Raw genomic sequence first — 25,298 nt, 5'->3', positions numbered from 1 at the left:
AGAGTGGAATATAAGTATATAACCACCTATATAATAAATGCGTGTATAACGTAAATAAATAAATAATACAATAATATTTTCTGACAAAAAAAATAATAAATAAACGACTTAGTCAGAGTGCTATACTAAATAATTTTTGTGTTGAACAGAAATTTATGTTTTGAAGGTTTTTTTAGTAGATTAGAGAGGGTTAGCAACTCCAATGCTAAGAAATAGAGTTCTTCTTCTGATATATGGGGACTCAATTACTATTGGAGTGAAAAGGAAAGGAGGGCTCATCACGTGGATCAAAGTTGAGAGTTCTTCTAAACAGGGACTTACAACAACCAATAAAATCATGCAATGTGGTAAATTAATAAAAAATATAAAAAATATATATTTAAAATACTAACCAAATTTAAGTTATTTATTTTAATATTTTATAATATTAAATTATTTTAAATTTATAATTTTAAATAATATTATTATAAAAAATAATAATTATATTAATTTTAATTACTTTAATTAATTAATTAAGTGAGATCACAATAGGAACTAAAGTTAGTTCCTTCTAATGGAGAAGAGAGAGATTCTTTAAGTTCTTATTTACTGGTAATGATGCAAAAACTGATGTGGAGTTACTTTTTGTGACAGATGGGCCATAAATAGGGACTAGAATGCGTTCCCTACTGAATTTGTTTATTGAAGAATATAGTTCCAACTCACATGTGGGATTCTTCTCACAAGAATAGTAATATTCTCACGGAGCATTGCGCAAAAATGCTGGGTTGAGCATCCATTTTTAATAAAATTTATGGCCATTTCAAAATCTAACTCAACAATTACATATCAGAACTCATTAGCTACCGCAATCTCGAAACCTCTAATAATATCCCATAGCTCAGCTTGCATGATTGAGCAGCTGCCTAAATTACAAGAGAAACATGTGACAAACCTTCTTAGCTAATTATAGAATACTCATCCACAACTTGCATTCTCCGTATGGCTAAAGAAGGATCCATCGACGTTGATCTTAATGAAGTTCTCATTTGGGGGACCAACGGATCAAGTTCCGATTAGTATTGGTCTTTTTCGGAATAATATTTGTCTTTATCATTGCGCTAAACTCATAACTCCTGTTTATAATAGACTCAACAACCCCTTTAGGATTAGAATTCTTTCCTTCGAACACTTGCTTGTTTCTAGAATACCACAGTAAGGATAAAGTTACTCCGAATTTCACTGACAAATCACCAGAGAAAGATAAGTTTCTAATGAGCCAATTCATATGATTCAGGCTAAAAAAGTCTCCAATGCAATTACTGGGCTGCAATAAATTTCAGGTAGCTCTAGCAAAATGGCAGTCACGAAGCACATGCATAACCGTTTCATTACAATGCTGACAACGTGGGCAAGCTGCATCTTGCGACATGTGTCTTCTATACCTTTTGATATTGGTGATGATCGCATCATGAGCCATAAGCCATAAAAAAATACCGAATTCTTTCCGGATCTTTCCATCTCCACATAAGCTTGAAGATTTAATTTTGGACTCTCAGATTGTTTTGTGAGGAATTATAGGCAAACTTTAGGGAAAAGACTCCATTAGGAGAAGTCGCCCACGCAATATGATCACCTTCCTTCCAAGCTGAGGGTGGACACATAGCCAAAATCTTCTAAACCACTATGTCTAGAAGCCAGCTTTTAAGTTTAAATATATCCAGCCACTTGAAATGGTAAGAAAAGCTGCAAGTAAACTAAGGTTCCTGAATCAGATGTAAAACCTACCTGAGGTTGAAGCTTATTTAATCTTCATAAATTAGGAACCCAGTTATGCTTTCAAAAATTGATTTGTGATCCATCTCCTATACCCAAATAGAATTAGACTGAACATCATCCCAAGTCGAACAGATTCTCTTCTACAGATTAGAATCATTATTCCTCCTCTCAATACGAGGAACAATGTCATTGCCGCATCTGTACTTAGTCCTCAGAACCTTTGACCAGAGGGAATCTTTCTTCTCGATCAATTCCCAGCCTACTTTCATCATGAAGGTTCGATTCAAATCTTTAGCATGTCTAACCCCAAGCCCACTATACAAATTCGGCTTACTCACTATCCGCCTGTTTAAAAGATAGATTTTTTAGTTTGCTCTGTTTCTCCCCAAATAAAGCTCTTGCATTTATGATCAATAAAATTACAAGTAGCAGTAGGCAATAAAGTAGTTTGCATAGTATAAACAGAAGTAATAGATAGGACAGATCTCATCAAAATGGTTTTCCCAGCTAAGGATAGGGTGGAAGCCTTCTAATTGTTAAGTCTCCTTTTAACCTTAGTTTCAATCTCCTTGTATGTGTCTTTTGTCACTCTTCAATAGATGATCGAAACTCCTAAATATTTATCCAGATCGTCCGTTCTAGAGAAATTTAAGAAATTGCTTATATCATTTCTCACTTAGTTCCCCCACATTCTTAGGAAAAAAAATTATCATTTTTTATTGCAAATTTTTGGCCTGAAGCTCGTGCAAAAAACTTCTAAAACTCTCTTGATGATGTCAACTTGTTCTATATTAGTTTCTAAAAAAAGAATTAGGTCATCCCAAAACAGAGATGGGATAACTCAGGTGCCTCCCGACTAAGACGAATGGGCTTCCAAAATCCCAAACTGATGGCAGAATTAATAAGATGATACAATCTCTCCATGCATAGAACAAAAATATAAAGAGATATCGGATTACCTTGCCGGATACTCCTAGTAGGAGAAAATTCATTTAAGACATCACCATTCCAAAGAATTCTCATCCTAGTAGTAGAGATGCAAGTACATATGAGCTCAATGATGTTCAGGGGGAGGCCAATGTCGTTCAAAACATCTCGAATAAAAGTCTACTTCAATCTGTCATATGCTTTTTCTAGATCAATTTTAATAGCCATTCATTCTTTAGGACCTTTCTTATTTCTTATAGAGTAAATAATTTTTTGAGTGATGATAATATTGTCTGAACTCTGTCTCCCGGATACAAAACTACATTAGATAGGATTGACAATCTTATCCATCACTCCTCTCAACCTGTTAGCCAGAATCTTCGTAATTACTTTGTAAAAGATATTACAAAAACTAATGGGCCACATTTACTTCAAATTGATAATAGGTTCCACTTTTAGAATAAGCGCAGTGAGAGTTTCATTTATTTTTTCTATTTTCGCAGAATTTATAAAGATTCCCTTAACAAGCTTGTACAAATCAAGGCCAACTCTGTCCTATTGATTTTGATAAAAAACTGATTGGATATCACCAATACCAAATGTTTTAAGGCTTTCCATATTAAAAATCGAATCCTTAATTTTTGATAAAAAAAAAAAGTATATTGTCAATAGCATTCAGATCTTCTTAAGGAATAATTAGAAAAAAATTTCTCAAAATAAATTCAAAATCAAGAATATCATCAGAATAAAAATTAAAGTAGAAATTAAAAATCATATTTTTTGAGTAGTTTTATCACTAATCCAATTACCATCAATATTTTGGAGGCTGTCCACCTTGTTCCTTCTTCTTTTAGCTAAAGTAGTACTATGAAAATACTTGGTATTACGGTTTCTAAACTCAATCCACTTGTATCTAGATTACATCACCTCTTTTTGAAAGAAAATGTTTTCATAATCTTTCTAAAGAAAAACTTGCAAGTCTTGAAAAAAGTAATTATTTTAAAAATTTATGTTATCTGCAATTCTTTGTAAACGCTTAATAATTCTACTTTTTCTTTTGTAAATATTTTTAAACACAATAAAATTTTAGGATTTAACTGTATTTTAAAAGTAAAAAATGCATTTAGATCAAGAATCGACAGAATTTCAATTTCAATTATTATTAATCATATTAGAGAAATTCAAGCGTGTCAGCTAGACAATCATAAATCTAAAAGGTCTATGGTAATTATTTTCATGGTTGGGAGGAGAAAAATGAAGATAAAGAGAAAATTATCAGAGTTAAAACTAGCTAGGAAGGTATTTTGAAGGCTTTAGTAAGTTCTTTTGAGAACTTTGTCTTTGTATATAACTATATAAGGTAAAAAATAAACCCTGGATAGTGGAATATACGAGGACATTTTTTTTTTCAATTAACCTTAAGGGTCAATGTCATATAATAATTCTTGAAAGAAACAAACATCCTATCTTAAGATACCATATATTTCGAACTTGATAGAATATTTTGAATTATTGAATTTTAATGCTTGATACACACCTACAAAATATTTGTTACGTAAACATAACAATGATTAATACCATTTTTTTTTTGTATGGTATCCCCATTTTAATCGAATAAAAATTAATTTATCGTAAATTAAAATTTTATTTAAAAATTTATTATTGATCAATAAATTAATTTATATAAGCTTTTTATTTATCAAATATTTTAATTTATTTGGTTTGAATAAATGCTAACAACTTGATATTTTGTTTATATAAAATATTTATCTAATTATCCAATTAAATTCTTTTACCTATTTAATATTCTCTCATCAACTATTTATCTCACCTGAATAAATATTTTTTGTTTTTCTTTCTTGAATTAATAATCTCAGACAGATTTTTTAAATTAGCAAAGAGAATGTTAGGAGATTAAAATTTATTATTTTTGACCATTATTTAATTATTAATTTAATTATTTTAATTTAGTAATTTAACAATATTTTTTATTCTATATTTTTAAATATTAATGACAAACTAATAACCAAAAAACTAAAAACAATAAATCATATTGACTCTTTAGTATTGTTCATTAAGAAAAAACAAAAATCTCAAAAAAGAAAACAAATTTAATACTTGCACTCACACAAGTTGTTGTCCTCTAATTAAATTCTGATTAGTTTAAGAATAATATTCAATGAATAATGCTGAAAATTAATATTGTAACGGTTAATTTCAATTAATATTATAATAAATTATAAACTAAGTCAAATATAAAATCATTAAAAATAAACTTTTGCTTAGTTTAAATTTTGAGAAAGTCTAGAAACCAATACTTCTATTAAAATTTGATCAATATTTAATCATCAGTAAAAGAAAAATGAATAATCCTATATCATTGGATGAAAATACCAATAATAACTAATTAATAGTTACAAATCACAAAATTTACCGACTCTCTAGCACTCTTCTTAAATTTTATATCTTTTAAAAAAAATTTAAATAATCATTAATTAATAACAATTAATATTATTAACTAGTATAGAATATAATTCAAAAATATTTGTGACTTACTGTAGACTAAGGGCCGTTTGGAAAACTTTAGAAGTAATTTTTTTAACTTTTAACGTATGAAAAGTAGTAGTATTAATGTCTGGTGTAATTTTTAAAACTAAATTGCAACTTTCTAAGAAGCTATTTAGGAGCTTATAGAGAAGTTAGAAAAAATGATTTCTTTCATAATACTTCTATTTTTTCATCACATTTCTATAAAATAGGCATTTTTAGAGTTAAAAATTCAAACACAAAATAACTTATTTATAAGTTATTTTTAACAAAGTAATTTATTATTTAAGTTATTTTATCACAAAGAACTTAATTAAGTTGGTTACCCAAACTGAGCCTAAATCTCTCTTGATTTTCTAATGAGATTCTTTAAAATAATACAAACATACAATTTACACAAAATGATTACTGTCGGAGACAATTTTAAATGAGAATAATATATAAATGGTTAGATAATTCAATCATATATATTTAGTTGATGCTTTTTATTTTTGATATGGAGAAGAGAATGTAGTAATACAACACTGTGGAGAAGAGAGATGTTTTTCATATATGTGGTGTGAGCAGAAAATGAACCCTCCGTTTTGAGTTTGGAAAAAAATAAAAAAAGTTAAAAATCCTAATCGGACGGTCCGATTTGTAATTTTGAAAATAAAAAAAATTTATTGTTGAAATCGGACCGTCCGAGTTTCATTTTAACAAATTAAAAAAAATAAAAAATACAAATTGGACCCTCCGATTTGGTGTTTATTTTCTTCTTCAAGCAAATCGGATCCTCCGATTTGTAGTTTATTTTTTTCTTCAAACAAATCAAATCGTCCGATTTGAATAAAACACCATATAAAAAAAATACATAATCTTTCAATATCAATGTATTACACATGTATTTAACCAATATAAAAAAAATTAACCTTTAGTTGACATGATAAACGATTTAACGATTTAAAATATTATTTTTAGAAGATATTTTTATTAGAATAACTATTTTTATGCAATTGAATTAAATATATAAAATAATAATTTTTATTGGAAGAAATATGTAAAATCATAATTACTTTAGAAAAAAATTTTGGAGGCGGCCGTTTTTAGTAATTTTTTTCATCATTTTATTAGTATAAACATTAAATTATTTTTAATAATTACATTTTATTAATTTATGTATAAATTTTAAAATATAAATATAATAAACAGAGGAATACCTGACGAAAAAGTTACTGGGACTGATCATCCAACACAGCAGACTCACAGGCAGACATTAACGTTATAATTTATAAATACGAGAGAGAGAGAGAGAGAGAGATCATAAAGAAAAAGAGAAGCTAAAGAGAAAGCCAAAGCGCCTCCTTCTGTTTTGATCTCTACACAACAATAATATATGTTTTTTGCATCCCTCTTTTCCCCTCTCTGACCACACACTCTTTAATCTCTCTCTCTCTCTTCCTTTACCAACTAATAAGCAGAAACAAAGCCATATCTTCCTTCTTAATATGGCAGCACTATGGGTTCCACCATCGTCAAAGCTTCACATTACTTCCTTGCTGATGATGCTGTTAATGGCGACCACCATGATGAACAACAATGTGAGTGGCCAAGCAACATGGTGTGTAGCTAGAAGTGATGCATCCAACCAGGCCCTGCAAACTGCACTGGACTATGCATGTGGTTCCGGTGCAGATTGCTTTCCTCTTCAAGCCAATGGCCTTTGCTTCCTTCCTAACACTATCCAAGCCCATGCTTCTTACGCCTTCAACAGTTATTACCAGCGAAGGGGAAGAGCTCCTGGTTCCTGTGATTTTGCTGGAACTGCCACCATTGCTCAAAGCGATCCCAGTATGCACTACTACAAAACACTCTTCATCAATTTATCGATCCCTTTGGTTCGTTCTCATTTTCTGTTTTATGGTTTCTGTGTAGGCTATGGATCTTGCGTGTACCCATCTTCTGGAAGGTATGTTTGCTTATTTGCATCTTTATTTTAATATAATTCTTACTCTATGCATTTTGCAGCAAATATGAGATGGTAGTTCTTTTTTAGTGGCAGATGGAGAGTACAGTTTTTAATAGTTAAAGATAAGTGGTTAATGTTCCTTGTTTTTGAAGTAATTGGATTCTAATATTCTCATTCTCGGATGTATCTTTCCTTTATTTATTATTATTATTATTTTTAAATCCTGTTTGGTACCTTTTCTTCTGTGGCTTGCCGAATACACATATAGAGGCGAATTGGGAAGCCAAACAGTGGTGGCAATGTGCTGTGTTTCACTGTTTTCTTGTGTGTTTGAGAGAGAGAGAGAGAGAGAGAGAGAGAGGTGAATGGGGGAGGTTGCATCAGATTATGTTAGGACACGTGTCTCTTTGCATGAAACTAGAAATGCCATTAAACCATGGCCTATTTTCTGCAAAACTATGTCCTGGTTTATTTTATTTTATTTTTCAAATGTTCCAATTCTGGCTCTGGGGTTGCACTTGCGAACTTTGGTATCTTGGTTATATACTTATATGAATTCACTATAATATCAAACACATTCTCATCCATCGGTAGATTTGGGGAGTGGGGCACCCAAATGAATTAAATCTTATGTAAGTGATGATATATAATAAATATTTGATATATTAATATTGGTGGAAACTCAGGTGCAGTCGAGTTCACGTGAAGTTGACACTGAGAGTCGTTAGATGAGTTGACTGATTTGATTAAATTTACATTTAACGCCTCTCAGATATCAACTTCATGTGAAGTCGACTTCACCTGAATTTTCACATTTAATATAATAAGTGTGATCTTTATATAAAGACACATTTTCGAATATTACTTACTATTTTAGGTGGGGGAGTAGTATCGTTTGGTTCGAGTATTTGAGTGAGTGACGCCAAATAATAGATCATGATGTACGGTGCACCTGTTGGAGTGGGGCTCCTACTCCATCCAACGGCTTAGGAATCATCACCATGATGAAATCCTTTTGTCGTTGTTAACTAGTTTGAATCATAGTGTCAGTGATCTGCTTTACAGTGCTAAAGTGACTAGCTTCTCTCATCTGCATGGATGCAGGCAATGATACATCCTTTGTTTCCATCCATTAGTTTCTCATTTGCGTGTAAAACCTCAAGATAAATTTATAATAGAATAAGGTCGCTATTGAAGTCTATAGTTTGGTAGAAGGGTGGTTTTTTATGAAGGGAATTCTCTCATATGGAAAGTTGTAAGTTCAATTAATGAGCTAAAAACAGAGCCATCTCCCATGGTTTCAAGTTTAGGTTCCATCAGAAAAAGTGACATGGCAACCATGCTTATTAGGATTCGGATGATAATCATTGCTTGTAATGTGTTTGATGCTTTTTGATTTCATATGTCCTAAACCATGTAAGAAAATTAGTGAGGGTTACAGGGGACAATGATGTCAATGGGGCCACTGGTTTGAGTTCTAGGTTTATTGTGCCGTCTCACGTGTCATGATGAATCTTTATTTGTTGATAGGTCACACTCACATGGTTATTGCAATTTAAAAGTTCAATGTAATTGGAACTTTAACCTCAATATGTTAGGCTCAATAGTAGCGCCATGGAGTGGGACAAATTGAGATATATAAACTTTTGATTAAAGAAAAAACACAACAACAAACAAACGTAAATTGTTGACTAAATGGTATTTGTTTTTCATTCATTCTTGTGAACTTGTTAGCACTGCTGGAGGGGGAAATACACCAAGCACAACACCTGCATTCAACAACCCGAACGTGCCGTCTCCTACAACAACAACACCAATATACGGCGGGGGCAACACCGGTGGGCTAACGCCGGGAATGAACACGCCGTTCCCCGACAATTCTAGGGCAGCATCAGAGGCAACAGCCACATGGTTTCTAGGGTTGTTTTCCTCCCTTCTCATTCTAGCCATATGCATATGATGATGATCTTTGGTGAGAATAGGAAGGTTACAGTTTTGTCAGGGGTTAAAAAGGGGGAGCCTTTTGATGTTTATAACCTTGCTTTAATGCAATTTCATATTTTAAACATCCTTTGTATAAGGTTATAAACATTGCTGGATGGGGGCATTGTTATCCACCAGGAAGGAGGGGCAGAGCTAGGGTAGCAAATTATAGGGCTCAAGTTTAATTCACTAGATCAATTTAATTGTCCCCGTTGCAAACAGTATATTTCATCATATCATCAGCTTATAAAGCTCTATTTAGAATGAATTTCTTCCTAATCATCTTTTTAAATTCAGTTTATTTCAGTTCCCAGAACACTAAGCATTTTATCACGGATGTTGATGCTAAACTGATTTGCATGAATACATTAATCATGCTAGGTGTATACAAAATTAGTCAAATATAAAATACATATTAAAAATAAATTAAATTATATATACATATATTTTTTTTCAGTTGCATCAAATAAATAAATAAAATTATATATATGGTGATTCAATCCACTCGTCATAATTCATCAATAATAATAATAATTTTACTATAAACAACTCCTATCAAATTAATCTTTAAGGGTATTAGTGTCTTTTTATATAAATCTGTGTCAAATTCTCTGTTGACCCTTGGAAATATTTTGCAACTGAAAATTACATGGTTTAATAGAAATGACAATATATTACGTGGATGATAAATTCTAAATTTTGAATAAATCAAATATAATAATTATAACATATTCAAACTTATTTTATTTCTAACTCCTATATTATATACTTGTATTCTTGGAAAATACTGATGGAATACAAATCAAGTTCCTATAATTAGAATCTGAAATATGATATTATTTACTAAGCTGCCTTACGAATGAGATTTAGATAACGATTAGAAATCTACTTCCTAATTTCTAGTTATAAACTACTGAATTTGTTAGGGGCAATAGACTGCTTACCATGTGCCAAAATTCATTACTAATAGCCTGCCAAAATTGTGAGGGGCAATAATTGCTTAATACTTACCACAATCCAAAGTGTAATTAGGCCAGTGTAAAATAGAAGTAAGAATTGCCTATTACTTATTTAATTTTATATTGTATTATAATTTACTCCAACGAAATCCCATGGAATAGAGATACAAGATTCTCTGGTAATTTAAACAGCTCTGTATAGACCTCCAAAATTTCTCCGACACAAGCATAAGTTAAACAACACAAGTTTGGTGAACAAACACTTGACTTGGAAACATTGAACAATAATAATTGTAAGGCCTGAATCAGAATATAACAGTTGCTGAACTATAGAACTCCAAAGAAGGGATTCTTAATTGCAGAGTCTAGTTCAGACCCAGCTGAATTCAGAACTGCCATCTCAACTTTGTCCCTGGGCAAAAACAAAAACTCACCACCATCAATCTTCTCAAATCCACAAATCTCCAGAAATTCAATGCCCCCCTTCAAGGCACCAACTCGTTCCTGTCGCAAACAACAAACATTACATTCAAAGCATCAGCAATTGTTTTCTTTTTCTTTGGTAGAGAGAGAGAAGATGATGGAAAAAAGGGGGAAGCAAGAAAGGGGTGAGCAATTATTAGAAGAATATATGGTTAAGGTCTGAACGTCTTGTATCACTTGCCCATCCCAAATCTTAGATAATTTTTTCATCTTTAGGGAAATTCTTACCTGAAAAGTTTGGTTACTAAGTCGGATTTTTCTGAATTTTTCCTCGTCAGGATTTCTGGCAACATTTCCCACATAAGTAAGGAGGGTTTGGAATGCTTTCTTTACTCTGGTATCGTCCTCCTGCTCCAAGAATAAGTTACCATGTAAAGAGACATGAGTTATACTATATGCCCAAAAGTTTTGTAGCCAACATATAGGCAGCATAAGGAAAACAGTTAACCAAATACACTGAAATTGGCGTTGTTGGCTACAGCCGAAGCCTACACATTAGCTAAAATAGTATTGGTTACCTATACTTCCTCACCTATGTGTAACAATATAATTAACAAGTAGCTACTCAACTAGCAGTGTAATGCAATAAATAAATTAAGCATATAACAAAAGAAGCAATCTTCTAAAAGCAACAGCCGGAAAGCAGTTTTAAAGAATTTTAATTCAGAGGCATATATGATATATGAATACAACCTGTGTTTCTTCATTCTTTTTTATCAAAAACAAAAAGGAAAGTACCTTGTGGTTCTGCTTGAGAGAACGCAAGCACTCTCTCATTTGTTCCGCTTTGGTCGCAGGCCTAACTGGCAGAAAACTCTGCATGCAAAAACAAATTTTCAAATAAAGAAGTACCTGGGGAAAAATTGAAACCCATTTTTGGACCCTCTCATACCTTTTTCTCCTCTACAACAGTTGAGGGTTTGGCTTCTGAAGGTTCCTCCGGAGGCAATCCAAGTTTTCGCCTTCTTTCAGCCTAACATCATAGAGGAAAAAAATTATTCTTCTGGTGGTTAAAGGCAGAGATTGAAAATCTTGCAGGAATTCTTATCTTCTTTAAAAAAGAAGAGAGCACGACATGATGACCATGCTGATGTACAAACTCAAGAAAGAAAAAACATGACAAAAGAAAAAAAAAAAGAGAGGGGAAAGGGGGGGGATCTGTTTGAAGAAGCTACACCTTGTCCTCTTCTAACTTCTGCTTGATTTTCTCTCTAGCCCTTCTCTCTTCCTCTTTTTCTGCTTTTCGCAATGCCAGCAACCTGTAAACGGAAGCAGATTTTGCTTAAAGCTAGGTGCATTCATGACAAAAGACAGGATGCAAGACCAATAATATACTGGTTAAGACAGACCGTTTTCTCTCATTCTCTTCTTCGATCCTCTTTGCTTCTAGCAACTCCTTGCCAATGCGAATTCTCTCCTAAATAAAAAATATATATGAGACAAGCATACGTATCTGCTTGACATGTATGGACATATGTATCTTGAGATGGTGTATTAAGATTTTGCATACTGGCCCAACCACAGAAACTTTATATACATAAATTAAGAAACAAATTCTTCAAGAGGATAACCAAAAAGATACTTCTTACTTTGGAATGTGTCACATTGCAGAGATATAATATAGCAGATTGAAATTCATACAATGATAGCCCTATGTATTCTTTAGGAGCTAAACTCTCATCCATGATGTGGGAGTAATTTACAGTATAGGTGCTTAAAAATTACCGAGGAAAGATAACCCGAAGCACTTGAGGCCCAATTATAATTGATTACTTTATTCAAGTTGTTTCATAACCAAGGACAACTCTTACGTTTTGTCTCGCCTGAAATAATTTGTAAAACCTTAAGCACCTACATGGAGGTTCAAAATGGTTTTATATCCCTAACAGGATGTATAGACATAAACACCCACAAATATATTAAAATGCAAGTATCAATGTAAATCACCTATCGTTATCACCAAGAGATAAGTGATTCTACAAAATACCTTTTCTCTTTCTCTTTCCATTCTCCTTTCTTCCTCTTCTTTCTTCTTGCGAGCTTTCTCCCTTAAATATTATAGATTCAAAATAAAAAGTGATAATACAAATGAAAAACCGATGATAGATAAGACTGACTAAAACTACCACACACAAACTATAATTCTGGACAAAAGTCAAGATACACAAGATGCTAACTAGATTATATAACAAAATCTAAACATGACAACAAAAGAACTCCAGAATACCCAGAAGCAAATTAGCAAACACAACAAAAAGACAGGAAATTCAGCAAAGCCACCATTAACACCGTCATATATAAGTTGCAGTCATTTATATAATCTAAATGCAGTATTGGAAGGCGCTAAAATCTGCAGATGCATTTCTAATAGTTGACCGCTTTAAGAATGCCTACAAATCAGGGTGCCCAAACTAGGTGTTTGATGCATATACACAAGCTGCTTAAGCAAAATTGAATCTGTGACTACCATGGCTACATTATATTTAAAGTTTAAACTCAAATAGCTTCACAATTCAGGCCATATGTAAATCTTATTTGACATCCAGTTTCAAACCTTAGCTCCTGTTGTTTAGCCTTCAGTTCTTCTGGGGTAAGAGAAGGTTTAGGAGCCTCAACTTTGGTATTGGCAGGTACCTGAATGAAACATCAGGTCAAGAGCTAGATATTGCAACTTAGTTATACCAAATAGATTTGACATTAAGTCATAGCATGAATTAGTCTAATTTGATTAAAAATCACAATATTAAAATCTATATCTCGTTAAACAATGTGAGTACCATGAATATGCCATATTACCATACTAATAATGTAAACAAATCATACCAAGGGCATCTGATCTATGTCAGGGTCAGACTCATGCTCTACTATCCAATTTATGGCAGCCTCGATGCTAGCATTACCTATAGAAAGAGTCAAAGAGAGAACCAAATCCAATGTTTAATATCTACAGAGTAAATGATATCAATGTCCAAATATAAATAACATAAATAATGTATTGTAAAGTACCTAGATCTAGAGATAGTAAAAGTACACAATTTTAAAAAAATGACTATCTACAATTGTGTCAAATGTAATTGTTATCACACACAAGTATTAACAGTTTCATCTTCTTTTACCCACTTTTCATGGATCCTCTCAATTTTTTTCCTTAATTGTTTTGTCAAGTGTGATCTGTCACCACTCAATATCTTCTCTCACATGTTTTCTCTTGGTCCCACTTAAGGAGTGTATGGTGAGAGATCAGACTTGACAAAATAATTGAGAGAAAAAAGATGGAGAGGATCCATTCCCGTTTTCCTCCACGACCCCCTAATAAAATGTACCATCTTTCATTTGATTTGCTTAACATAGCTGAGCCTCTTATTAGCTTTCTCGCACAAAACATAAAGAACAATATGCAGCTAGAAATATAATAACAGAATTGAAAGGAAACTCACCAGAATAATGAAGTGCACGTGTTGCTCGAGCTGTAGAAAATCCCATTGCTTCAAGTTCCTCAACAAGCTTTTTGTCAACCTCAGGAACAACCATTTCTGTATTTTAAAGCATAAAGCAATAATTACTGACCTTAAAAAGTAGATATTATCATTCATTAGCCAAAAGAATAAGGGTGAAATCTTTGAGAAGGCTTTCCAAAAACAAAGTGACACACAATATCTATTTTCAAGGTTTATTACAGTCATGGGTTAATTGAGGCTAACAGAGTAGTAGGTAACCTGCATCTTGGCTTGCATCTGCATTGAGAGCCTCTTCTGAGGTAGCAGCTTCATCCACTTTTGGAGCCTCTAAACTTATCGGTTTGGCTGCCTCGGAAGTCTTATCTACAAACTCAGTATGCCCGGTTCTTTTCGTATGCAAATCACTTTCCTAAATGATCAATAGCATGGGGAAAGGAAAACTATCAAGAAATCAAGGCACCTTAGAAAACACTGCAAAAACAAGGTTCCTTCTTCTCCATACATAATGAAACAGAAAATTATCTCCTAGACTCAACAAATATGCAAAATACACACACAAAAAGAAAGTTTGTTTGTTCTAATTTCTCCCCGTTGCAGCAGCCAACTAAAATTCAGAACCTCAAACAAGTTAAACCCTAAAATAACTGAAAATCACAGCAAGATCATAATTCATAACAGTTCATCAGCTGTTTGTATATAGATGGTTCAATTCAAAAACACGATCCAGAAGCCATGTGCTACCAAGAAATTGAGGAAACGTAAACAGGAAAAGGAGAATGAAAGAGAGATAGGGATCTAACGGTTTTGGATCGGCAGGGTTTGCCGCAAGCAGTGCAGACGAGGTTGAGAACTGCTTCGGTGGATTCGGAGAAGTTGGAGTGGTTGGTGAGCTCTGCATGCTGTTGCGCTTCCTCTACGGACCTCAACAGAGTGCCACAGTCACCACACTTGAGAGAAACCCCCGCCATTGATGCAACTTTCACAGCTTCTTCACAAAAGCACCGCAGCTGTTTACTAATCGGGAAAAGGATCCGATTAGAAGATTTGTATTTGGAAAGATTAAGAGTTTAATTATTATTTTATTATTTCAAGTTAAAAAGTAATTAGATTTTTTTATTTTACTAATTTTCTAGGAATTTGATTTTATAAAATGGGAGTAGTTATTGTTAATTTATTATTATTATTTGACTCTTGTTCAGTTGTTTGAAATTAATAATACATGTTTGTATTGTTAATTAAAAAATAAGAAAAATAAAAAATTAAACTTTTACGTATTTATTATATATTTATTAAAAGTAATTAAAAATATTTTATTGATAATAAAATTTTCAACGTAAGCATTCGTCTAACAGAAAAAGAAAAAAAAAGGCAAGGAAAATCTTTGTTTTTCGTCTAACAGAATTTTTTTTTTTTTTATCTTGACTCAAGGAAATTGTTTGATTAGGTTTTTTATTTTTATTTTTCTTTTTTTAAACATAGACCAAAGGCCCAAAATGCAGAGACTACACAGTCCTAATAAGGCAATGAGTAATTGAATACGATAGCATGTATGACCAAAATAAAATAAAAAAATACGATAGCATAGAGCAGAGCTTGAATTTTCCTTCTCCTTAGTGTTTCTTATCCGTTTAGTCACAGCTTTTGAGTTGCTTTGTCAATCTTTAACACTATCTTTGGTTTGATAGAAAAATGAGTGAAAAGAAAATAAATAAAAAAAATGGGTGAAAAATAATATTTTTTATTTAATTATGAAAGAAAATAAGAAGGAAAGAAAATTTTAGTATAAGTTCGACTAAAAAAATTTGTTTTCCATCACAAGCAAGAAATAAATAACTTAATTTGTTATTGATCGTATAGTCTTATTCATTTCATAGAGTTAGTCATGGTGATTTACTAACAAATTTAAAATCAGCAAAAATAAATAACTTAATTTGTTATTTAGTAAATTGAAAATTATGACTGTAATTTATTAATGAAAAATAATATAACGTGAATAAAATTAAATTGAGAGAGAGGTCATTATTTTATTTTTAGTTTAACTAAGTAAATCTATTATCTATTATTTATTATCGATTACCACCGTATCTAATATCTATTATTCTATTATCTATTATAATTATCTATTAAATTTTTTTATTTAATTATGAAACTGACATATATGTTTTTGAGAATATTTTTTAATTTATTTTTTTTAATTCATTAAATATAATTTATTATAAAAAATTAATTATATCAACTAATTAATTATTTAATTAAATATTTAAATATCACACTCATTAATTTAATTAATTCATAAATACCAAATTGAATTTCAATCATTTAATTATGAAACATAACTTCTTCTTGAAGGTATTTTTCAATTTTATTTTGTTTGATTGATTAAACTAAATTAATTATAATCAGCCGATGAGTTATAACTCAAATGACATAGTCTTTCTATATTCACCTAAAAATTACGAGTTCGAGTCTCATTCCTATCTTTGGTTAAAAAAAATATATAATTATAATCAATTATAAATAATCTATTATTATATCAATTATTTGATTTTAGATGGAATTAATAACATGTCACAAGCAATAATTTTTTTCAATTCATCTAGCACAACATAATAATGAACCTAATTATATTAATTCATTAATAAGTTTTTTTATGAAAAAATATTAATATTTCACGTTAGCTTTAAAACTTTGTTATTACTATATTAAACTTAATTTGTCACTGTGATTTAATTTTTCAATTATGCAATATGTTTTTTTTTCTTTGCAAATCACATTAAAATATTAAATACATAATTTTAATTTGCTTACATATAATTTTAAGTTCTCATTTACTATTTAATATTCTTATTATATCTTTCATTTTTTAATGATTTTTTTATTCTTTAAAATGTTCAAATATATACATAAATAAATGAAAAAAAATGTGTTTGATTAAAACCCTAATTTATAACTTTATATGTTTTAAATGCAGTGACAATACATAATTTGTGTATTGTAATTTAATATTAAAATAATATATTATCTTTATAAATTAAAAAAAATTAATCTAACAATTCATACTCTGCAAATGACTTTTTTACTAATATATACATAGAAAATTCTTTATTTTTCATAATATACACGAACAAAAATTCTTTTTAAATTGCGCATCTGACACCATTTCATGTAAGGTGGCAACGAAATGGATGCTAGCATCTGACATACGCCATGTCAAGCTCACCTCCCAAGAAATGTTCAAATGGAACACTTCAAGTGTGTCAGCCTGAAAGTGCTTCATTTTGTGACTGGTGAACTTGACATGGCATGTGTCAGATGGTAGCACCCATTTCGTAGCCATCTTGCATGAAATGGTGCCTATTTTCATTTCGTAGGTGAGGGTTACGAATTGGCCATGCGCAATTTGGGAGGAGTTTTCATTCGTGCGTATTATGAAAAATAAATAATTTTCTATGCATATATCAATAAAAAGGCTTGCTGCAAATTCTATAACCTCCAGAATTTTATAAAATACTATAATTTCCAATATCAAAAAATTATATCAATTCTTATCCAATATCAAATTAACCGAATAAATACTTACAAAAATTCCAGTGGTGTTGCTAACTGTAATTTTAAAATTTAATATCAGAAACCTTTTGAGATTAGCATATAAGAAATAGGAGTGAGTTACGAGTTATGAAATGTGGTTGTAGAATTTGACTGATGTGATGTTGCAATAGCAATATATAGTCGCCATAATTGTGTTTCTGTTGTTTGAACAGAGAGTTTGTATTATATTTGATTTATGGTCTCTTTTTACCAACATAAATTTACAATTTAGGGTAAAAAATGTATATAAGTTAAGGGGAGTTTAAAATTACTTAAATCAGTCAAACAAAATTTCGATACATCATTCTACCAAAGAACAAATTAATGTAATTCGAATTAATACAATTTGAATTAGATTTGTATATAATTCGAATTACTTGAAATCATTGACAACACGTAATTCAAATCAATATGTCACGAATTATAAACTTAGAGTTCGAATTGTATTAATTCGAATTAGTAGGGAGACATGCTTTGAAGGGAGTTCGAATCAAGTTGATTCGAATTATTCTATTTTCGAAACTAGTAGTAATTCGAAACGATATAATTCGAATTACTCCCTTTTCGTAACAAATTCTAATAAATTTTTTTAATTAATTTATTTAAATTATACTACAAAAAATCTTTTATTCAATGCAAAATAATTTAAAAAAAATAGCTTAAAAAATATTTTTTAAATTATTTGCATACAATAAAATATTTTTTTGTGGTATAATTTAAATAAATTTATTAAAAAATATTCATGAGCTATCAAGAATGGGCAGAAGCGTATTGTATAAAATTCGAATTGCTTACCGTATAATTTGAATAAGGCTTGGTTTGGTAAAGCTTTTACTTTTTAAGAGTAGCTTATGAAAGCTGTCTTTTAAAAGACGACTTTTTAAAAGCTACAGCACTTGCGTTTGGTAAAATCACATTAAAAATAGTTTTTAATAAGCACAAGTACTATAATTGTGTTTGGTAAAACAGCTTTTAAAAATTAGAAAAAATATAATAAACATATTTATAACGAAGAATAATATTTTTTTTCAAATTTTAGAGACCAATAATTTAAATATTTATTTGATTTACTCTCTATATTAATATAAATAGAGTTATCATTAGTCAATAATAAAACTTGTACTGATACGTCTATTACCCATTTATATATATTGACTCACTTATACAAATCACAAAATATGAGACACATATCTCAAGTAAAATTATACGAAGACTGTGTTAGAATTTGTGAAGGTTAGGTTGAGAAATTAGAAATATACGAGGATTCCAATGGCAATATAATGATAGAAAATATGTGTGGACTAATAAATAAAATATATTTTTAATTGTTTTGTATGGAATAAAATATTTTCTTTAATTTCTAAATTATTATTGACTATGTAGAGTACGTTATTTAAAATTTGAGTACCTAAGTCATTAGAACATTACAAATTTTTATAATACTCCTAACATTTTTTAAGCCATTTTTTAAAATTATTTTACATAGAATAAAATATTTTTTGTAGTATAATTTAAATAAATTTATTAAAAAAATTTATTAGAATTTGTTACGAAAAGGGAGTAATTCGAATCAACTTGATTCGAACTCCCTTCAAAGCACGTCTGAAACAATTCGAACTCTAAGTTTATAATTCGTGACATATTGATTCGAATTACGTGTTGTCAATGCTTTCAAGTAATTCGAATTATATCAATTCGAATTACATACAAATCTAATTCGAATTGTATTGATTCGAATTACATTAATTTATTCTTTGGTAGAATGATGTATCAGAATTTTATTTGGCTGATTTAGGTAATTTTAAACTCTCCTTGACTCATATACGTTTTTTATCCTTTATTTTACTATAATCAATTTTGATATAAAGATTGTCAAACATAAATTACGTTAACCCAAATTTACTTTTCATTAAAATCAATTTTACAAAATCAATTTTATATAAATTTCCATTTACAAATTGTAATTCAAACACACACAACCATTCAACCATAGTTTTATTATTTCATTTTGTTTGTAGATTTTTTTTATCCTATATAAAATTTTCATTTAGATGAAAATTTTACATCAGATTCAGATAAACACTTAAACTACCGTCTACATATCACAACATTTTGAGTATAAATTGTTTTTGTTGTATTTTTAAATCTTTAATGGATTTATTTCTCGTTAGTAGTTTTTAAAATTTGTTTTTATTTGCGATACAAACTTTTAAGTAATGTTTTGATAATTTATTTTTTTAGAGATTGACTAATTTGATGCTTAGTAGTTTTTTATATATCAATAACAAAATTGATTTCATATTTATAAACTACATCTTTTATAAATAAAAAATGTATATTTGAGTGTCATTAAGTTGATAAAAAAATAATTTTTTTATTTTTTTAACGTATTTAGTAAATTTTTATTAGTAAAAATAAAAATATTAAAAAATAAAAAATATATTTTTTAAAAAAATTATAATTTATATTTTTTAAAAAGTTACGATTTACATTTTTAAAAAAAAAGTTACAATTTACATTTTTTTAAAAGATTTTTTTTAAAAATATTTTTCACATAATAAATAAATAAAAAGTACCTTTACCTTATTATACCTAAATATAATTGATAAATACAAATTTTTATTTTACAAAATATTTAAACATAAAATTATTTTTTTTATAAAATTTATAAAAAAATAATTTTTTTCAGAAGATCACCAAATAATACCGTCCTCTTTGTCGATCTCTTATTTCACCGTCTAAAATGAGTATATAAAATATTGAAACCCCTGAGTTCAGAAGAGAGATATCTTCTTTCACCGTCTAAAGTGAGAATATAAAACACTGAAATCGAAATCTTAATCTGAAAAGAGAGATCTCTTTTTTCATCGTCTAAAGTGAGAATATAAAACACTGAAATCAAAAACCTAACCCCAGAAATTCTAATTTCGCTCCCTCATTTATTTCACATCATCTCATCATCTATCACAAAGCAAAAAAAATACCGCACTTCTACAGTCTTCAAATCACCACAAACACACTCTATTGGAGAAGGTAAGTTTAAACTTTAATATTTTCTCTTTTTTTTTTTTGTTATTGGAACAACGAGCTTTTCGTTAATCTAGTAACTAGTGAGGTTACTGTTTAGGAGATAGGAGGAAAAATTGAAATTCATTCTTTAGTGACAAAGGAGATAGGAGATAGAGTCTATACTTTATTTTTTAATATTGGTTTAATAATAGTATTTTTCTGGAGTTTGGAATATTAACTTTAAACGTAGTAAAGTTTAATTTGAAATACAGAAATTAAAAAGTTTAAATTTTGGGAGTACTGACATTTCTAAAGCATAAAAATCAGATCTTTTAATTTTTAAAATCGTGAAAGATTTGAGATACTCCAATTTTTATATTTTTTATAATTTTAAAAAATACTAAAAATTACAATGTTAGAGTACATGTACATCAATCATCTTACTTCCATAGAGAAAAAAAAATTAGTCCCTTGTATTTTCTTTCTTAGGTCTAAACTCCATCTCAAAAATTATTTCACTTCACATAAGAAGAAGAAGGAATTCGTGATAGAGATCTACATAGGTTCCCACATTGATCTTTATATTATTATTATTATTATTATTATTATTATTATTATTATTTATGAGTTTCAGATGGGACATTTTGGGACATGATGAAATTTGATGAACAGTTTATGAATTTTACAATGAAAAATCTCATCACTGTCCTTTGTTGAAAGTCATTCATATTTCATAATCATAGATCCCTAGCTAACCAGATGAATCATTTTGATAATAAACATGTAATACATGTGAATTTTTTCTTTCTTCCTTCGCATTTTATGAGTTGCAATTATCCATCCATGATATTATACTTGCTATCAGTACTGAAGCTGGGGAAAAATGGACCAAATATCTGGTTTGCCAGAAGCTATACGTCATGACATTCTCGCAAGGCTTCCGGACAGAGATTCTGCCAGGACTAGTGTCTTATCAAAGGCTTGGAGAGAAACATGGTCTACGTTTCCGATATTGTCTATTTGCAGCGATCAACATTTTAAGAGTGAAGATGTAACGGTAGACAATTATCATAGCAAAATAGACAAAGTTATTGACTATGTTGGGAGAAGATTACTGAGGCTCCGCGACCTAGGCTTAGCAATCAAAGAATTCAAGCTCATCATGGACTATGTAGACCATAAGTGCATGGCCCACCATGTTGATCTATGGATGAAGATGGCTATTGAAAGTGGTGGCGAAGTATTACATTTACAGCTTCGCCTCCCTGGTCGCTATGTAGGGAGACACAGTCCGGACAGGTTTTATGACCTTCCACTCAGTGTCATTGAATCCAAATCACTTACTAAGTTGGTGTTGATGGACCGAATCAGAGTTAACCAAGCATTCCTCACCCATTCCGTCAAGCTTTACTCGGTGAGAATAATAAAACTATGCAATATATTTTTTGCACATGAAGGGATTATAGATCATCTCATTTCTCATTGTCCTCTAATTGAAGATTTAACCGTGATTGATTGTGCTGTCTATAACCCTCCAATAAGAGGAATTCCTCAAATGCATGAGTTCAGTCTTGTGGAATCACAATTCTTGCATGGTTTACATAAGCTCAAGAAAGTTTATGTTCAAGGAATGCGGGAAGTATATATTGATGCTCCAAATGTTGAGAGCTTACATTGTTGTCTTCAGTATCCGAATACATCTTTCAAATTGAATTTAGATAGTTGCACAAATTTGAGATGGCTGTGCTTATGGAATTTGAAGAACATTGTTATTGGAGACAAATGATTTCTTGAACTATTTTCTAAATTTCCTTTCCTTGAGAGTTTGGAACTAGACAATTGCTCGATGTCTCAGAGGATTAATATTTCAAGTACTCAACTCAAGGTCTTGAAGTTATCATACTGCTCTAACTTGGAGGAGCTTAACATTGATGCTCGAAATTTATTATCATTTGCGTACGAGGGAAACAACCAACCTGGTATATCTTTTCAGCAATGTTCTAATCAATTGGAAGTCAATAGTTTTAGCGATGTGGATTTTCAGGACCATAGTAGCTTGAGGAAATTTGTCCAAAACATTAAACCCCAAAAGATTTGGGCATCAGTCTCCCTCTTTATCTGTCTGTCAATTCTAGTAAGTATATACACTTGCTATATTGGTTCATTCTACTTTACATATTTGCCTATTTTATTTATTTGTTTGTTTGTCTGAATTCTGTAGACTGAACCAGAGCAGGGTGCATTCCAAGTTTCATCTATTCCTCCAACTATTAAACGCTTGGAATTGCAGTTTTCTCCGGACTACGAAGCTTTCTATTTCCCTTTTATGAATTACTTGCTTTCAAGTTGCTGCCCGAACTCTATTTCATTTAGTTTTCGCTCTTATGTTCATGGTAAAGCATTCATTCAGGTATGTCATTATCCTCAAATTTTCTCTGAGTCTTGCATTGAGTCTTGCATTTACAACGACAACAGTACTTCCATCCCAGCAGTGACTGCATTTGTATTTATATACTTTATCATCGATATGTTCTTTCTAACTCCGTTTGTTATTTTGCAAAAAACAACAGTTTTTGTACGAGACACTGATGGGAAGAAAGGAAGGGAAGTGCCACTGCAGTTCAAGTAATACAAAATGTTGGTGGCATGCCTTGAAGATTGTCAAGGTTATTTGTACGTTCAAGATTGATGAGAACGCCGACTTTAAGACCATGTTAGATGCATTGCCAACATGTTGTGCTGATGAAAATATTGGTTTTATGTTAGAACTGTGATCTTTCTATTATCAACTGATAGACATTACTTATTTGGTAAAGTGAGTTTGAAATATTTGGTTTAGAACATTGGCGTTGCTGCTGTATTAGGATAATTAGTAATTTAGTATGTACTTAAGTGCTTACATGTATATATCAATGTTCTACAACATTTTTTCTCTTTATAAGGTAACGATAAATGTGAATGTTCATGTTTAGAATTTTTTCTTTTTGCGAAAAAAATAAAGCGATTGATTTATATTCACTATTACGTCAGAGCATATAATATAAAGTTAAAAACTAATCCTGTAGAAGTAAATGTAAAAGTGTGTTTGAAATGTCATATTATTATTAAAATATATTTGTATTCCTTTTACAGAAAAAATAATATGTAGTTCACAAAAAAAATGGTTTGACATAAATTTAGTATTACATGAAAACATAAAATAAAAGCATAACATAAATGATACTGATTACTGAGACAGTTATCAGAACTGGATCGGACCGGCCGGTTCGACCGAAAAACTGATAGTCTGTCCGGTTCGGTTTACTCGCGCGCCTCCACGTAACACCTGCGGGATGCTGAACCACACTAGAAGACGGCCTCCATAATAATTCATAAAAACGCTGCTCATGGAATTCGAAGTTGGAGACTGTGTAAAATCATAGATCTTTTTCCACTAAGCCTAATACACTCTTATTATTTAATTGGTTAATAATATTATATATAATACTCAAGTTTATATGAGTAATGCTCCAAATTTACAATCTTACATTAGTTTATATTTTATTAGAATAATTTTAACCTCACATATATTTATTCATGTAATTCAACTTATATATGTTTATTTTTCTTTTAAAATTTTGATTGTTTTATCAACAAATTATTTTTACTTTTAATTTTATCTATATGTAACTTTTTTATTTTTTCAGACTTATTAAATTAAAGGCTAATAATTTATATATATCACATTAAAGCAATGAGTTAATAAAATTTATATATAGTTTATTTAAATTTAAATAATATAAAATATTAAACAATAATTTTTAATATATTGATGCAAAGACTTAGATAAATGTCTAATATTATTTGATAAAATTTAGATGTATTTTCTACGATTTATTATTATAAGTGTCATTTGGTTATTTTTTTAAATAAATTTTTTTTTATAAAAGAAAGATAGTGCCATTGTCAGAATGTGCGTGCCTCGTTATTTTCATAATTTAAATATATTATTATCTATATTTATGAATAATCTGAAAATGGAAGAAAAAAAAATTCAAAACATCAAACCTCAATTTGAACAGTACATATTCACAACAGTACACTTGGCATGAAATTCAAATAAAAAATAATCTAACCATTAGTTTTCGATGAGTCTTGTTCCTACCCTGACCCAATAACAAAGGCCCAGGTCCAAATAAAAGGCCTAGTCCAGAGGATTGAGCCTGACTAAATACCAACCTTCACACTAAGAAGTCGGTGTCAAATCCGACTTACTCCCAAGAAGTCGGGACGAAGAATAGTTGGCAGATAAGTACTCATTCAAATGAGTAACTGTCCCTAAAATCTCTCTAACTACTTATCGAGCCATATCTTAACCTCCCTAAGATAATGGGACGGTTAACACCCTAAAAATATGGCACTACTCCAACGGTGGTTACTGGCTCACCACTATAAATACACTGACACCCCTCAGGTATCTCTAAGCCCAATACTCTCTAGACCTGCTAACACCCTTGCTAACTTAGGCATCGGAGTGTGCCTGACGGAGCAATGCCGCGTGGAGGTAGAAGGCCTACGGGTCGTGAACTTCTTTTCCCGGAGAAGAAGCAATGACGGTATCTGAGGAGCATATCGAGAGAGAATTGGATTTGGTTAGAC

General features: G+C 30.4%; 3 protein-coding genes across 4 annotated transcripts; 2 read left to right on the top strand and 1 right to left on the bottom strand.

Moving 5' to 3' along the window:
- Positions 1 to 6,517: 6,517 nt before the first annotated feature.
- On the top strand, positions 6,518 to 9,430 carry LOC107482276 (PLASMODESMATA CALLOSE-BINDING PROTEIN 3). The gene is made up of 3 exons (XM_016102721.3): positions 6,518 to 7,062; positions 7,147 to 7,180; positions 8,915 to 9,430. The coding sequence occupies exons 1-3, from the start codon at positions 6,720 to 6,722 to the stop codon at positions 9,138 to 9,140; spliced, it is 603 nt and encodes a 200-aa protein (XP_015958207.1). The 5' UTR covers positions 6,518 to 6,719; the 3' UTR covers positions 9,141 to 9,430.
- Positions 9,431 to 10,209: 779 nt separating this feature from the next.
- Positions 10,210 to 15,110, bottom strand: LOC107482277 (uncharacterized). Its single transcript, XM_016102722.3, has 12 exons — positions 14,864 to 15,110; positions 14,322 to 14,472; positions 14,043 to 14,138; positions 13,429 to 13,505; positions 13,160 to 13,239; positions 12,593 to 12,653; positions 11,955 to 12,022; positions 11,783 to 11,864; positions 11,498 to 11,578; positions 11,344 to 11,421; positions 10,834 to 10,953; positions 10,210 to 10,626 (listed from the first exon to the last, which is right to left on the bottom strand). The coding sequence occupies exons 1-12, from the start codon at positions 15,029 to 15,031 to the stop codon at positions 10,450 to 10,452; spliced, it is 1,239 nt and encodes a 412-aa protein (XP_015958208.1). The 5' UTR covers positions 15,032 to 15,110; the 3' UTR covers positions 10,210 to 10,449.
- Positions 15,111 to 20,552: 5,442 nt separating this feature from the next.
- Positions 20,553 to 23,398, top strand: LOC107482157 (putative F-box/LRR-repeat protein At5g41840). 2 transcript variants are annotated; one of them, XM_052259686.1, is made up of 4 exons: positions 20,553 to 20,684; positions 21,526 to 22,074; positions 22,705 to 22,794; positions 22,882 to 23,398. In XM_052259686.1, the coding sequence occupies exons 2-4, from the start codon at positions 21,544 to 21,546 to the stop codon at positions 23,287 to 23,289; spliced, it is 1,029 nt and encodes a 342-aa protein (XP_052115646.1). In that variant the 5' UTR covers positions 20,553 to 20,684; positions 21,526 to 21,543; the 3' UTR covers positions 23,290 to 23,398. The 2 variants fall into 2 exon arrangements, with proteins under 2 accessions (XP_052115646.1, XP_052115645.1); XM_052259685.1 differs by having other exon boundaries at positions 22,546 to 22,794.
- Positions 23,399 to 25,298: the final 1,900 nt, after the last annotated feature.

This window comes from Arachis duranensis, chromosome 3, assembly GCF_000817695.3.
Source record: "Arachis duranensis cultivar V14167 chromosome 3, aradu.V14167.gnm2.J7QH, whole genome shotgun sequence".
Taxonomy (NCBI): domain Eukaryota; kingdom Viridiplantae; phylum Streptophyta; class Magnoliopsida; order Fabales; family Fabaceae; genus Arachis; species Arachis duranensis.
This window is presented reverse-complemented; position numbering and strand designations above follow the sequence as displayed.

What these genes read in the sequence shown, in the direction of transcription:
- LOC107482276 (XM_016102721.3), top strand. Translation starts at nt 6,720, where the DNA reads ATGGCAGCACTATGGGTTCCACCATCGTCAAAGCTTCACATTACTTCC. An exon ending in CATTGCTCAAAGCGATCCCA is followed by an intron (nt 7,063 to 7,146) that starts GTATGCACTACT and finishes GTTTCTGTGTAG; the next exon opens with GCTATGGATCTTGCGTGTAC. An exon ending in GTGTACCCATCTTCTGGAAG is followed by an intron (nt 7,181 to 8,914) that starts GTATGTTTGCTT and finishes TGAACTTGTTAG; the next exon opens with CACTGCTGGAGGGGGAAATA.
- LOC107482277 (XM_016102722.3), bottom strand. Translation starts at nt 15,031, where the DNA reads ATGGCGGGGGTTTCTCTCAAGTGTGGTGACTGTGGCACTCTGTTGAGG. An exon ending in AGATGCAAGCCAAGATGCAG is followed by an intron (nt 14,139 to 14,321) that starts GTTACCTACTAC and finishes TTTAAAATACAG; the next exon opens with AAATGGTTGTTCCTGAGGTT. An exon ending in GAAGAGAATGAGAGAAAACG is followed by an intron (nt 11,865 to 11,954) that starts GTCTGTCTTAAC and finishes TTCCGTTTACAG; the next exon opens with GTTGCTGGCATTGCGAAAAG.
- LOC107482157 (XM_052259685.1), top strand. Translation starts at nt 21,544, where the DNA reads ATGGACCAAATATCTGGTTTGCCAGAAGCTATACGTCATGACATTCTC. An exon ending in ATTCCGTCAAGCTTTACTCG is followed by an intron (nt 22,075 to 22,545) that starts GTGAGAATAATA and finishes ACTCAACTCAAG; the next exon opens with GTCTTGAAGTTATCATACTG. An exon ending in TTATCTGTCTGTCAATTCTA is followed by an intron (nt 22,795 to 22,881) that starts GTAAGTATATAC and finishes TGAATTCTGTAG; the next exon opens with ACTGAACCAGAGCAGGGTGC.